Genomic DNA, 15637 nt, shown 5'->3' with positions numbered 1-15637 from the left:
ATCATACTCATAATTTTACGTAACAACTTATAATGACATGTATAGACATGTTTTACGCTTACAGGAAGCCTATATTATTACACTAAAAGTTTCTTAGTGGATTACACATTTCACTAAAAAAATTTCGTTATGTAACGTGGAAAAGAAAATTAACATTTAATTTGAGAAAATTATAAAAGTTCTTATTCACCTTATGATTTTCGTACAAGGGAGAATTCTATGTGTGCTACTGTTTTCCTGTGAAGCAATAATACATGGGAAGAACATGAACTGGAAGTTAAAAATTTCGGATACACATCTTTTTGAAATCTATGAATGTTGATGATCTATTTTATGATGGATCATTTTTTTTTTTTTTTATGGTTAACTCCTTTATATGATAATTTTTTCCCCAGTTCTTTCGATAATAATTGCTTCTATATTTTATATTTTGATAATAGTACAGTATGTTCTTATTTATAATTTCCCAAAAAAACTGTATGCCCTATGCAATGTATTATCACTGAAATCCCAAACACTAACCCCCCCCTTGTTGCATATGATCAAAAGAAAAAAATGGTCATACAAGAAAAAAACTTTTACGCGGTTTCGCATTATACAACAGGAAAGGAAACAAAATAAAGCTATCTACTTAAATTTTCTTTACACCTTTGCTATTTCAGCAATTTTATGGAAATGTTTCAGAGAAGTATTCATGTAACAATTAAATTAAATATTTTCCACATTGATAATGTGTACAATTTGAACGGTTTCAAATGCTTACCTCTTGATGAAAATATTATTAATATTGAAATAATCCCATCCTTTCTCATAGAAAAAATATTTTGTACACCCTAAACCTTTGCAACTCGTGTGTTACGAGCAATGCTCAATCGCAGGTTCTTCGCAGAACGAGCACACGGTTATGCGCATATATATGCACGCATGCACACATATATTACATATATGCGCCTAACCGTGTGTATAATGAAAATTCCAGGTGTGTGACAATTTCGCACAAATATTAAATCATGCATTTGTGCAAAACAAAAAATCATTGTTCATACATAGTATGTTACGTTAAATCTTTAAGTTTCACTCGAAAAAAATTTTTAATAAAAAATTAAATAACAAAACATTAAAATTTCCGCAAAATTAGAACAGTACTTTTGCTACTGTTCAGTATCATGACAGTTCAAAAAAATACATGTATATATGTATATATGTATTGCCCTATGCTCAACACTGTAAAAATTGAGTTTTATTGAGCGAAAGGGTGTGAGGGGTACGGATTATATTTTTCACCATTTCATATTCTCTATATGGTACACATTATATAGCTTAAAATTTAACAATTTGAATGATAATTTTTCTTTAAAACGGGATTAGTAAGTTAGCATTTTTGCGTGAGCTCTCTTATATTTATTTTTTCCTTTATTTTTTTTGTAGAAAAGTCCCCCCAGTAAACAAGCGGAAGCTGCCAATGGCAAAGTAACAATAGTACTCGTCGCTAAAAAAAACGATATTAAATGATGAGATAGTGCAACTGCACCAAGAAAACCAATTACCTTTGTAGTTTTCCCAGAAGAACGGCGTTTCATAATTCTTTTTTCTTTCCCATAATACCCCTTATATGTGTCCATAGCACTCAAGCCATCAAACATTTTATTTTCACAATAACCATCAGCTCTTCTATGCATACCACCAGATCCTTGTCCTCTTCTAATAATAAGATCATCTCCATATGGTGCATGCAATCCGACATCCATTGATGACACTCTGTATTTCGAATTAGGTATCCATGCATTAGTAAGATCAATTACATCATCATAATCATTGGATTTATATCCTGATGAACTAGCTGCACTATCGTACTTGTCATCCTCCTCCTCCTCCTCTTCATCATCATCATCATCTACATAAAATTGTGACAAGCTAAGTACTTCATCCTCCTCATTATTCTTTCCTTCTCTTGTCCTTCTCGATGTGTGATGTCTACTACTGTGTCCATGTTTCAGTCGATGACTACGGTGGTGCCCATGGTACCTATCTCTTACATCACGTCTTGACCTGTGATCAGAATCATAATCGAACAACTCACCATCATCATAAAATGATTCTACCAAATGGGAACCTTGCCACGATCCACTTGCTCCTAATAATCGTTGAGCTCTTAAATCAAATTCGCCATTGGCACTCGAATTTTTAACCAATGATCTTCCATGTGTGTCCTAAAAGAGGGGTTGCAAAGACATAAGGTGGAAAATTAGTTTCCATTAGTTATAAAGATAGATACATCAATTTGTTTCCATGCTAATGTAATTGTAATGACTTGAAAAATAAAACCACTAAGTGGATTCGAAAGGGAAGCAAAAAAAAAAAAAAAAAAAAAAATATGAAAATTTCACATCCATATTATATTTTATCACTCATGTCATTATTGTCATTTTTTCATACCGAATCGTTGCAAGTCTGATTTGTGCACCCTAGAAGGATGATGGTGGCGACTTTAACGAAAATGAGAGACTTCATGTTATTTGCCTTCATGGTGCTTATTATTAAAGCTGTCAAAATATTATCTACAATGTTGTATTCGAAATGAGCGTTATAGTAGTACAAATGATGAAAAGTACATGAAGAATTCCGTACACCAACTTTGATTGGTTCCTTTCTGTATTTCCTTCAAACGAATTAAATGTTACATAACGATATAGTAACGAAAATAAAAAACTACAAAAGAACTAATACTAATAGAACAAATTTCAAATATTTTAACATAGCTTATCTTTAAGAAAAATTAAAAAACAAAATTAATTCGAACTTACGAAAAAATATTCTCGAAATATGCAAATTTCTTGAGCAAAATTTACAAAATATATAACTCACTTTGTTGGCTGTTGCATTTTTAAGACATTTTTTAACATGCAATAATATTACCATTTAGGGAAAAAAGAAAAAAATAAAATAATCATGAATAATAACTCTCGAAAAATTATTTAAAATGGAGAGGGTAATAAAAAAAGGTAAAGAACAACATAATCTCTATGCCTTAAATCAGGAGTAATATTTGCGGAGCTTAATTTTGCGCGTTCTACTTTTTAAATTATTATCACGTCAAAATAATTTCTACAGCACGCAGTTATCCCTTTAAATGCAATTTTAGTTAAATAATAATAACAATACTACTAAACAAAAAAATGTAAGACTTAAAAAGAACTTTTTTTCTTAAACATGGAAACATATTCCATTATAAACTACGAAAAAATAAGCTACTATTTTGCATAGTTCTATAAACCTATGGTACGCATAACTGTACTCGCAGAAAAATTAAATTTTTTAGTCACTGCAAATGCAGGAGAATAATAATAGTACACTTTTCAAAGATATTTAACAAAATTTCCTTTCTTAAATTTTTAATTATAATTTTACATAGATTCCCCAATTTATATCAATTCTATGTCCAACAAAATGTATTACCAATGAGTCAAAAGCCAGAACGATTTTATTAAACAACATTTTCCCGCTTTTTGGGGGTAAAATAAATAGGTACACTTAACATGCAACCAGAATAACGATAATCCCCGCAAGGCTATCCATATCATATTTATTAAAACATGAAGGAAAAAGGTAACATAATCATAATGAAGAAAAAAATTTATAAAAGTGAATTATCATTTTTTTGGCAATTTTTATAATAACCCATGATGCTTCCCATTCATTGGTTCTATACGCATTTTTATTATATTACTATTTCTGATAAGAATTGCCCTTCCTGTTTACAGCATGAAATTTTGGTACACATCATTTAGTTAGTACATATTTTCACATTTTCTATTATACTTTCACTGGGTCCCACTATATGGGAAAAAGGAAATCAAATAAAAATACCCCACATGGCTACATTCTTATTACTAAATTAACCATTATGATGACTTGATCGTAATTTATTAAATTGTTTAATTAAATGGAATGAATATGTTTACAATTCGAAAATTTATAATGTTCTTAATTAAAAAAACATAATCTTCCAAATGGTAATGAATAAATTAAGCAAGGAATACCAAAAAAAAATGAATATATAAATACAAAATAGGAAAAAATAAAAATGGTTTATGCATTATGTAAACATATATAATACGCTATTATAAAGGTATATAATATTTAAATGAATAGCGTTCTTTTGCTATAATTCACAAAATTTCCATAATTTCCCCTCAAATGAGAACCACCTTCCAAAAGCAGCATCCCCTCCTAGTGGACTGCTTCTATCAACTAATAAATTATTAATATCATTTAGTCCTAAAACATTAGTGTACACAAATTTTCCTATCCTTTTGTGTTTGCTCCAATTATATGCTTTTTCTTTTATTCTCTCTACCATCATGTTATGCACATTATATATGTTACATTCTCTTCTGCTATGTCTTCTGCTTTGTTCGGCTTTACATAAAGGAACACCACGTGTTTAAGCGATCGCAATAGACGCGATACTTAACCAATTGTAACAGTTAACACGTTTTAGTATTTCTGCTAAATTGCCAATGTTATCTAGGAATATCAAAATTAACTTTTAATTACATTATTGTAACTGTAAACTGACACAGGGTAATTCTTCGTGTAAAGATGCATTCCTTTTTTTGAAACATTTCAAATAAAAGCTATTTGAAATGTGTTCCATATGATAAAAATGTTTTAGCATATGATTTCTTTTCCCAGCCGTTTTCCCCTCTCTCAATTAAACAAAATGTACTATTATACCTTGGCACGAAATTATAAATTGAAGATTTACTAAAGCAAAAAGGTAACTTATAAAATGTTAACTACGAACAGGAGCCATTCTACTTGTTGCGTCTCACTTCTGCTGTAGTAACATTTATACTTATTAATGTATAAAGAACGAACATGGCAGAAGGGGAATTCTCCATATATACCCTAACTATTATTCCACATTTCTTCTGCCTTCGTACATAGGACAGGTATATAGATGATCCAAATGTGTATGTGTCACTGCGCCATTATCAGGTGAACGCAAATTTGTAAAATTGTGCAGTCGAAACTTTTTAAAGTGTACGACTATAACAATAAGATCTTCCTTATAGCGCCATTACAACAGGACTGTTTATACACAAATAAGATTCGTTACCATTAATGCTCCACCACTGCCGTCCAAAGTTGCGCGCCGAAACGATCTGCTTATTATGCATTGTAATAAACCTTGTGCAGTATATTTTCGTCCTCTACCTATTTACACCATTTTGTGCCCTTTCACAAATTCACTCTTCTCCGTATGTACTAAAACTAACCCCACCATGAACTTATCACAATCGCGACACCATCTTTGACAAAATGGATCCTAAATTATACTTGGCCAATATAACCCCCACGTAGCAGAATCATAAACGCATAATCTTTTCAATTATGAGAAAATTTTTCTACTTCTAATTGTGAGAGATATACTGACTCGGTAGCATTACTTCTAAGCACAGGGCACTTTTCCCATTTATCCCGAAATTCTACCATTACTCCTTGATTGAAAGGAATATTTTGGCAATATCGTTGGTTGTATACAAACAGGCCATGGGAAACACTCACTCGGGGCATCCTTATAACTCACAGGGGGGGTCATTTTTTTCAGCTCCAAAGGATATTCCTTCCTCTTACACTCACAACACACTATCTCTATGTGAGGCACATGCGCACGGTACCCTAATTCGATGTCACGTGACACCTCTCTACGTGCCCACTCTACGTACCCCACATTGTTACCTTTCAGCCATGCAGAGAATTTTCCAACGAATTCTCCATTTACAAAATGCCCTTCTCAAAGCATAAGTTATATATCGTATCACCATCAATGTGCAATTTATCATCACTCCTCTTAACATTATTATAGTAATATAAATATGAGATGAGTGTGCACATGTGTTATATATATAATATACACACACCTACCCTCCACTCTTTCCATTTCGTTATTGTTCACATATTTTTTTTTAATTCTTTGCGTGAAGCACTACTGCGGTTTTGCTCTCATAACGCCAGGTAACACTCGTTTTACACTCCACTTATACTAGATGTAACAAATCGTCATTCGACTTTTGCATTTTCATGTTCACCTATGAATGACTATTTAACGGCTCCTCGCTAGAACTTGATTTCAAGCCGCTATTGTTGTTGCTGTCGTCTTCGTCATCATCATCCTCATCGTCATCCTCATCGTCGTCCTCATCAATATAATCATAATCATCATCGTCATCATCATCATCATCGTCCTCATCATCATCTTCATCGTCGTCCTCCTCATCATCCTCCTCATCATCACTCTTGTTGCGAAGACATTTGTTCTGCACTCCTTTATGAGTGTAAGAAATATATTTTCCAATTGAGGTAAACTGAAGAAAAGGAAAACAGTGTGATGAGGTATATGTCATGATGCCCGCTTATTCCACTTTGTATATGCACATTTTTCACAAAATGGGGACATCTCTGAATAGTAGAAAAATCCATACGCCGCATACACACATTTATATATTCATTTACGCACTCAAACCGTTTAACCGGTCAACCGATCAACCGATCAACCGATCAACCGATCAACCGATCAACCGATCAACCGATCAACCGATCAACCGATCAACCGATCAACCGATCAACCGATCAACCGTTCACTCATCCGTTTGCTCACCTTATTCAGAACGTACAGAAAAAACAGTAGGCACAAGAGGGAAATGCCCACCGGTGCGATCAGGCTAAACACGTAACTGCTGAATCTTTTCACCATGGAAAAGATCGAAGTACCCAAGGCATTAATGCCAATTAACCTGTTCCCAGACTCGTAGGTATCGCCTACAGCTGCCGCTAATATTCTTCCTCCCATTTTTATAGCGTTATTTTCAGATTGTCCTGTAATGTCTCTATTCTTCAGAACAGTGCGTGGCTCGATCTTCTCTGCTTCCGTAAACAAATTTATAATATTCTGATAGCAATCATTGAATATGGATGCCAGTGCAAGACTAACTACAGATAAATTCTCCATCACGTTTTTGGGATCATACTTTGAATAATCATCAATATACTTTGTACAAATGTTCTGTTCTTCCATGGTACATATGCCATTCCATTCATAGTACAAAGGAACCGTAATTTTTAGATAGTCAATATATTTCTGACAAGCGTTTTTCGTATCATTGATAGCTGCCTCTTTGATGGTAGAATAATCTTCAATAAAATCAAACAAATGTTTAACGTCTTCTAAATATTTCATATCCACCAGCGTTTTATCCGGATGACATATATTATCGGCATTGGGGAACTTATCATTATTTATATTTTTCCATGCATCTTGAAGGTCATCAATTATTTTAAAAAAATTCTCATCATTTTCGTTCTTATTAAGATTTTCATACACTTGTTCGTATAGCCAATAATTCAAATCATAACAGTGCTTCTTACTTAGACTATCTTCGCCACGGTTTTCATTTACCTCAGTTAGGTTCCTGTCCAGTTTAAAAAAAACATCTCGAACCCATGGTGTTTCCTCATATGATCCTTTCATACCTTCCCAGTAAACGTTTTTTTCACTTCCCTTACTTCCTTCATTTACTTCATTTACTTCATGTTGCTCGTTTCCTTCATTTCCTTCATTTACTTCATTTTCCTCATTTACTTCATTTTCCTCACTTCCTTCATTTTCCTCATTTACTTCATTTTCCTCACTTCCTTCATTTTCCTCATTTACTTCATTTTCCTCACTTCCTTCATTTTCCTCATTTACTTCATTTTCCTCACTTCCTTCATTTTCCTCATTTACTTCATTTTCCTCATTTACTTCATTTTCCTCATTTACTTCATTTTCTTCATATTCCTCACTTCCTTCATTTCCTTCATTTTCCTCATTTACTTCATTTTCTTCATATTCCTCATTTAATTCATTTTCTTCATATTCCTCATTTAATTCATTTCCTTCATTTTCTTCATGTTCCACATTTCCTTCATTTTCTTCATGTTCCACATTTCCTTCATTTTCTTCATGTTCCACATTTCCCTCATTACCTTCATGTTCCACATTTTCCTCATTTCCTTCATTTACTTTATTTTCCTCATTTTCTCCATATTCATCATGTTCCTCATGTTCCTCATTTCCTTCATGTTCTTCATCTTCCTCTTCGACTATATCTTCATTCAATTTATCGTAATATTTTTGGGAAGGTAAATCTTTGTACTTCGGATCCTGCGGAAAAAAAGGGGCAGACAAAAATGGAATCACAACAGCAATATACAAAGCGGCACATATATAAATTCACACCTTAGACAAAAACATCGAATTATAGATGCGCTCGCCGTAGGAACAACCCTTGGGTAGGTAAAATGCGAACGGGGGCCATTAACGGAATGATAAAAGAATAGTTCCCCGTGACAAGGATAATGGTCATTACGACAAAAACGGTGCAACACAACGGTGTGCAATACAAACGGGGCTTACTTTTTTCATTTATGAAGGTTCCTGTAATTTGGACGTACAATAATTATATTTAAACTAATAACATTTGCGGCGCATTAACTGCTTATTTCTGATAAACGAAAAATGGCAACGTCAAACACACTGCACATGCACAGTAACTGCCTTTTTAGCTTACAGAAATAATCACATGTAATCACTTAAAATAACCCTTTATCACTTATGGTCACTTTTTTTCACTTGTAAAACAAAATGTTACGACGTAATGCCCATTATACTAAATAATCCATTCTAAAATGAATGCTAGTATATCATTACAAACTGTTCCACTCAACTACATAAAAAAGCGACTTAATATTTATATACACCAAAATGCTAAATGGTAAAAATGGCGCTGAAACTATAACTTAAAAATCATCTAATCAAATGTACGTATATATGTTTATTCAAAAAAATCACAAGGCTCGGTTCATTATTAAATCAGGAAAAAACTGTAATTATATATGCATAGATAAAAATGTACAAACTCGCGATTCGTACATGTTGGTTGGAGGAAAACATAACTTGGTCAATTGAGTATATTCGTATAAACAAACAATATAAACATATATAAATAAATATATAAATAAATAAATATATATAGAAGTAAGCGTATATCTATAGATACTATAACTTCACCCGTTGTATAAACATCCTGTTGGTGAAAACTGCTATTTTTTGACTAACAGAAGGACGTTCATTTTGCGCTAAAAAAAGTCACTCGATTTTTGCATTTAGGTAAAACTAAATATGTACAAACATGTGCTATCCCGTTTGTAGAGCTAAATCGCGCCATTAATCATTGATAAGAACATCATTTTCAATTTTACATATAAAAAATTGTGAACATTTGTAGAAAATTGTCACATTTTTATGAATAGAAAAAGAATTGCGAAGAACTAACTTTGCCACTAGATCATGCGTGTACGTATATAAACGTTACATATATTTGTATATATTGCATTGTATATGTTGTTATATATATACATTTATACATATGTGAAATATGCTTAAAGAACAACGGGGTTATTAATTTGATAGGCTAAATTTCTATCTGCATCAAACCAAACAATCAAAAAATCTATGCTACTGCCACCCATATTGCACCCGCAAAAATGCATGCTGTGGGCTTGCCTTCCTTTTCCTAACTTAAAAACACTCCAAAAAATATGGGTTTCTTAATATTTCTCTCCGCTTCTAAATCTCCCGAGACTTCCTTTTTACAACGTTCAACACTTAAATTCTGCTATATATTATATAAAATATTCGAATATATTTATTCATACCATGTACTTGTTCACTTTTAAATGCACTAAATGCGATTATTTACGGTACACATGCATTGTACCCACTTCTATAAGCAATTAAAAAAAAAAAATTGTTCAACCATGTTATTTGAAATGTAAAAAAAACTCTACAAATGCAGAACGCAAAAAATTATGTATCGTAAGTAACCAAATTGGCAGAGTGATTCAGCAGGGTGAATCTTTCTATTTAAGGGAAGTAACAGCACTGTTTATATAAACACATATATATTTATTCATATTTATACATATTTATACATATTTATATATATATACTTGTACATGTACCATAATTACAACAAGAAAAATCTGCGTTCTCAGCACGTTTTGCGTACAACAAAGTGCAAAACTAATGAGTAAAAGGAATCTATTTATAAAATATATGTACACAAATAAATTTATATATATTCTAACTAATCGATTATATAACTATAATTTTTAAACACCCTATAAACACATAAGCGTTTTAAACGCATATAATTGCACACTTCAGAGTGTCATATCGCATACTCATTTTACATTTATACAAAGCCACATAATGCATATAGTTGTTGCGTTGGTACATGTGCTATGCCGGTAAATAGTACCACACAATGTCAAGGTGTTTTGCCCTATATCGCAAAAAAATAATGAACAATTTCAAACAAACTTTCTGCGGGACTTTTTGATTGGTCACTATTAACTAGTAACTAAGAAATAGTAACTAAGAAATAGTAACTAATAACTCGTACCTATTAGCTGCTAATTGTTAATTGCCGTTTGGGGGCCCGCTTAGGGTAAACACTGTTACATATTATAGCACGTATAACACCATTGAATTAAATAAATGTACAGCTTCGTTTATTACATAAAAATATATGCATAGTAATAAGAAATCATTCATCATAAGGACGCGGGAGGTACACACATAATGCTTCACTTATGCACATAAAATTCCCCCCAATAAACGATTTGATGCAGCTCTCTATATATAATGTGAATATATAATGAATGCTTACAAATTATAACATGTTCGTAAGTTTAAATTGTGTAAATTGTTTCATGTAATACGAAATTATAGGTTGACACGCACTTGGGGGAATTTTCTTCTGTGTACACGTGCTATTTTTGCCGTATTTACTCATTTAATTTGCTATATTTGCTGAATTTTTTTCCTATTTATGTACCGGCTAGAATATAACATTAGCTCTTATTTTTTTTCCAACGAAACAAATCGGAGGCAATTGGCGAGAAGGAAAAGCCTGGTGTACTTTCCATGTTATTACTCCAAACACAAATGCTAAATATTTTAATAATCAACGGACGAGCAGCACATTTTTTTTACATATTTTTTTTTTTTTTTTTTTTTTTTTTTGCAAAAAAAATAAATTGTACACATGCGTATTATATTATCGGATCAAGGAAATTTATACCATTAATTAAAAGAAATAATTTAAATACCATTTTCACGTTCATCCCTGAATTGATCAGTTTTTACACTTTTTTTTTTTTGGACGTGTTTTATCATGCGAAATATCCTCGTTACCGGCATATTATCATGTTTTGCCATTATTTTGGGGCCATCGTGAATGCAGCGCAGGAAACTATTATATAGCCTATTATGTAAAAGCATATCATGCTAAGGCATAACACTTAAAACGTCCACGTGCGTACCTGTGGAAGCTATTCCTCCCCTTTATAATAAAATTCATGAACACTAATTTCCTACATCATTTTTACGAACATCTATTCCTTCTATGATGTAAGCGAAGCGACAGTTTTCTATTCGCACATACCTCCTTTAGGGTCCTAACTGGTCCCCCGTTAGTACCTAATTTAGCGTCATAACACAGTATTCTAAACTTTTGCTGCGTACGTCTAAGAAAGCACAGCGCCCTGGAATGTGTACACATATACATGCACACATTTGGCCTAAAAGGACACTTAAATTACGTTTCTCTATTTAGTGGAGGAACACGGTCCCACAAAAAAAAAAAATAAAATAAACATCATTCAGTTCCCATCTGATGATATTGTCTTGCAAAAATTAAACAATCCAACAATGTGAAAAAAAAAAAAAAAAACACACACTATTGGAGATGCATACATATACATAGCAAGTACAGAAAAAGTTACACGGATAGAACGGAAAAAGCACATTACACACATGCCGCATAAGTGCTTAAATGTGTGCTTTATTTAGGGCGACCTCCCTACTATGCATAAATGTGTATATACACGTGCACCACGTCACCTCCCCCCCTAGTGCCACTAACAACACACACACAAATTAAAGAAAAACAAGAGTGTCCTTTTACGCGTATGTCATTAAACAGTTAACCGATGCACCATAGTAAGGAGAACATTTCATTCTGCTACACAATGACCATCTTCATCGCGTTGAGAATAGAACCACGGGGAAGTTCTTCATTCGTGTTACCCATTTTTCAAAGGTGTGTTTTTGTGTACCGCTACTTGGATCACCCCTTCTCTTTACCCAGAACCATTGAAAAGAATTATTTCTTAAGAATGTATTAAAAATAAAGAACAAATAATATTACAAAGTAGCTCCACCGCATGTTCATTTCCTTAAATGACGAATGAGCATATTTTCGCCCCGTCTTCACTGGTTACTATAAACATCCGATTGTAGCTATCCCATTTTACAGGGGAAGAAAGCCCAAACGAAGGGGGGTTCTTTTTTCTCATTGATAATTTAATTGATAAGAATTAATTGATCAGTTCGTTATAATCATATAAAATGGTATATACATTGGAGTTAATTTTTTCATTACACGCGCGTATGTACATGAAAACATCGGATTCTTATATATATACACGCACATATGCACAAAGACGGGAAATGTGTTGGGGGGTCATCAGGTAAGCATACGCACGTGCATGGACACTAACAAACACGAAAGAAGTAACTGAAAGGGGGATCATTTTTTTTTTTTTCACAAACAGAAAGGTATGTATATATATATATATGCGTTGATACGTAAAACATGTGTCTGACGTCCATGCTGCTAATATGCGGAAAAAAAAAAAAAAAAAAAAAAATGAAAGCTCATCATATATATGCACATATAAAAAACGTAAAAAGGAATATGAAAATATTTTCCAAAGTTAAAAAGAACACAAATCGAATGTCGCACTGCTACGCATATAGTAGTTGTTTACTCTATCTATTATGACATTCATTTGTCTCAAAAATTTGCACTTATCATCTCTGTGTTAAAAACGGGGAGACGAAAATTCCAGTGTCAACAGTTAAACGAAAGTTACGATTCGGCTAGCCCCGTATTTATTTAAGCATGTACATAAATTACAATACGTTGAAAGGAATATTTACCGGTTCAGTTTTGCGCATTTCTTCCTCCTCGTAACTTCTCTCCTTGTATAATTACAACTCAGTGTGTACTTTTCATTTGTCGTATACAACAATGTGGGAGTGGAAAAAAAGGTCGCTTATTTTGTATTATCTTGTTCCTTCTCCTTCTCCTTTTCTTGTTCCTTTTCCTTCTCCTTTTCTTTCTCCTTTTCCTTCTCCTTTTCTTGCTCCTTTTCCTTCTCCTTTTCTTGTTCCTTTTCCTTCTCCTTTTGCTTTTTTTTTTCCTTCTTTTTCTTCTTTTTATTTTGTCTTACTTTCTCTTTCAAACAGTACTTAAGCAACCTGTTGGTAGCTTTTTGGGCATTTGCTTTCATTTTAGTTTTCTTCTCATCACTTGTATCTTTAGCATATGTCTCTATCAAAGAATCAGCTAATTTTCCAAATAAATCATTACAGAAGTCCATGTTGAGACTTTCTTCATCACCTTCTTCAAATTTCTTTGCGAATTCCTCCATCTGTCCTCTATATTCTTCTAAATATTGTCCTACATTTAACTTCTCTGATAATTCTTGAAACATGTTTCCTAATTGTTCCATATCTTGTTCGTTAACTTCTTGGGGACAATCAAGGAGGCATACTTCGTCTCCTAATGAGAGATCACTATCTGTGTTGCTTTTTTTGGAAGGGTCCTTTTTTTTACTTGATTTTTTTTGGCCTGTTTTGCCGGAAGAAGACGATGTTGATGGTTCGCACTTTTCCGCTAAGCATCTTCTGTATGTTGCGGTTGACACGGATCCGACGGAAAGTTGGTTGTTTGAGAACTCACCATTGTTACTCTACAGGAGGCGAAAAAAAAAAAAAAAAAAAAAAGCATTATACACATAAGGCATGCGCTTAAATGGCAGCATTCCATATAACTGTGCGCATTAAGTTACATATAATCACTTTCGTGCCTCGGATGCTCACTATGTACATTTTTCTATGTAATTTTTTCTAGCACTCGGTGAACTGCCAATAGGGGGAGAATTCTTTACAAACGCACATGGCTTCTTCCATCTCCCGTCCGTACTGTTAATACAAATATATATATGTATATTCAATTCATGCATATTTTCCATTTTTTCATTTCCTTACAAAAGTAAAGGTGTTTAAGGTTCCAACAAAAACGGAAAATATGGCCAATTTGGTAAGAAAAGAAACGCCAAAGGTCTTCTTTCCCGAGTTATTATTCGCTAAGTTCGCCATTTTGTATTTAAAGTGAAAACTTTTCTAGTTCGATTTATTGTTCGCAAAACTAAGTAAGGCGGGAAGCTTAAAAATATGCTCGCCCTTTTTTTATCTTCTTCTGTTTAAACAAAATTGTCCTTCCAATTTCCTGAAAATTACAATTTGTTATTAAGCTGATATATTATTAGTTAAAAGGAAATAATAATTTAAAAATATAAAAATTTAGAAAAAATAATTATATTTTGTGAAAAAAATACCCCATTCAAAGAATACTATTAAAAGAAAAAAAATTTTATTTCAAATATGCGCACGCAATAAATTTCTTACTATTTAAAATGAACTTTATTTCTTCTTCTATAACTTCTTTTATAAATAAGAGAAAAGAAAAGGATAATCTCAATGTTCCGTTTTTAAAAAAAATCCCAGCGCTTAATGTAAATTAAACACCTCAAAAAAAAAGAAAAAAGGATGATTTTAAATCAATTTTGAAATGTAAAAAAATGTAGATAAGAATGCACGAACGCACAAGATTACCACTTTTTATTTCTTTATTTAAAAAACCATCAAGATATAAACACGACACCTAATAAAATCATTGGTTTTATCTTATGCAAAATTATTACATATGAAGAAAAATTCTGAGCAATGGTAAGGGATGAAAGAAAACGAAATAAACTGAACGAAGGCAACGTTATTTTTGCCCTACAAATTTGTTCCTTCATAAACACGGAACGAATCATTTATAAATAATTTGCATGTGAAAAAAAGGCATGGTATGCCAATGTATATCGTTTTCCTTTTTTTCCTTTTTGTGCTCTACTAATAATCCGTAAATATTAAACACGTTTTTTTTTTTTTTTTAATTTAATCTTCTCTAATAAGCACATTTTAGATGGTGCATACACAAACCGCAGTATGCTTTATATTTTTACAGAAATTATATAACATAATTTTTAGCCCCTTTAAATGAAAAAAAATATCAATCCCCTAACATTTCCTTCACAAAAAATCCCAAGTTTTTTCATTCATTTTGCAACTCTTTTTTAAAGGAATTAATAATTAGCATTAAACTTTTTGTTACTGCCTCAAAAATACGCAAAAAAGAAAAAAAAAAAAAAAAAAAGTAGAACAAAAAGAAATGCGGATAAAAAATAGCAATAGCTAAATTGTGATATCAAAAATAAAATGCATTAAAAAAAAAAAAAAAACACTGTTCCATGTATTTTTAGCAAAATTAAAAAGCACACGTCGCATTCGCACCTTCCGGGCCGGTAACTGTAGCCATTTTATAATTACTTCACATAATGATGTATGCCA

General features: G+C 32.4%; 3 protein-coding genes across 3 annotated transcripts; all 3 read right to left on the bottom strand.

Moving 5' to 3' along the window:
• Positions 1-1364: 1364 nt before the first annotated feature.
• Positions 1365-2526, bottom strand: PCOAH_00037070 (Uncharacterized protein; the record flags this gene model as incomplete). The annotated part of the gene is made up of 2 exons (XM_020060498.1): positions 1365-2210; positions 2437-2526. 2 exons carry the CDS (start codon positions 2524-2526, stop codon positions 1365-1367), a joined length of 936 nt encoding a protein of 311 aa, XP_019915887.1.
• A 3569-nt stretch (positions 2527-6095) lies between these two features.
• Positions 6096-8470, bottom strand: PCOAH_00037060 (Uncharacterized protein; the record flags this gene model as incomplete). Its single annotated transcript, XM_020060497.1, has 3 exons — positions 6096-6371; positions 6665-8209; positions 8462-8470. 3 exons carry the CDS (start codon positions 8468-8470, stop codon positions 6096-6098), a joined length of 1830 nt encoding a protein of 609 aa, XP_019915735.1.
• A 4760-nt stretch (positions 8471-13230) lies between these two features.
• On the bottom strand, positions 13231-14597 carry PCOAH_00037050 (Uncharacterized protein; the record flags this gene model as incomplete). The annotated part of the gene is made up of 2 exons (XM_020060496.1): positions 13231-13929; positions 14228-14597. 2 exons carry the CDS (start codon positions 14336-14338, stop codon positions 13231-13233), a joined length of 810 nt encoding a protein of 269 aa, XP_019915651.1.
• Between the last annotated feature and the right edge of the window lie 1040 nt (positions 14598-15637).

The sequence above is a fragment of the Plasmodium coatneyi genome, chromosome 11 (assembly GCF_001680005.1).
Source record: "Plasmodium coatneyi strain Hackeri chromosome 11, complete sequence".
NCBI lineage: Eukaryota > Apicomplexa > Aconoidasida > Haemosporida > Plasmodiidae > Plasmodium > Plasmodium coatneyi.
The sequence above is the reverse complement of the archived record's forward strand: the minus strand, read 5'-3'. Positions and strand labels throughout refer to the sequence as shown.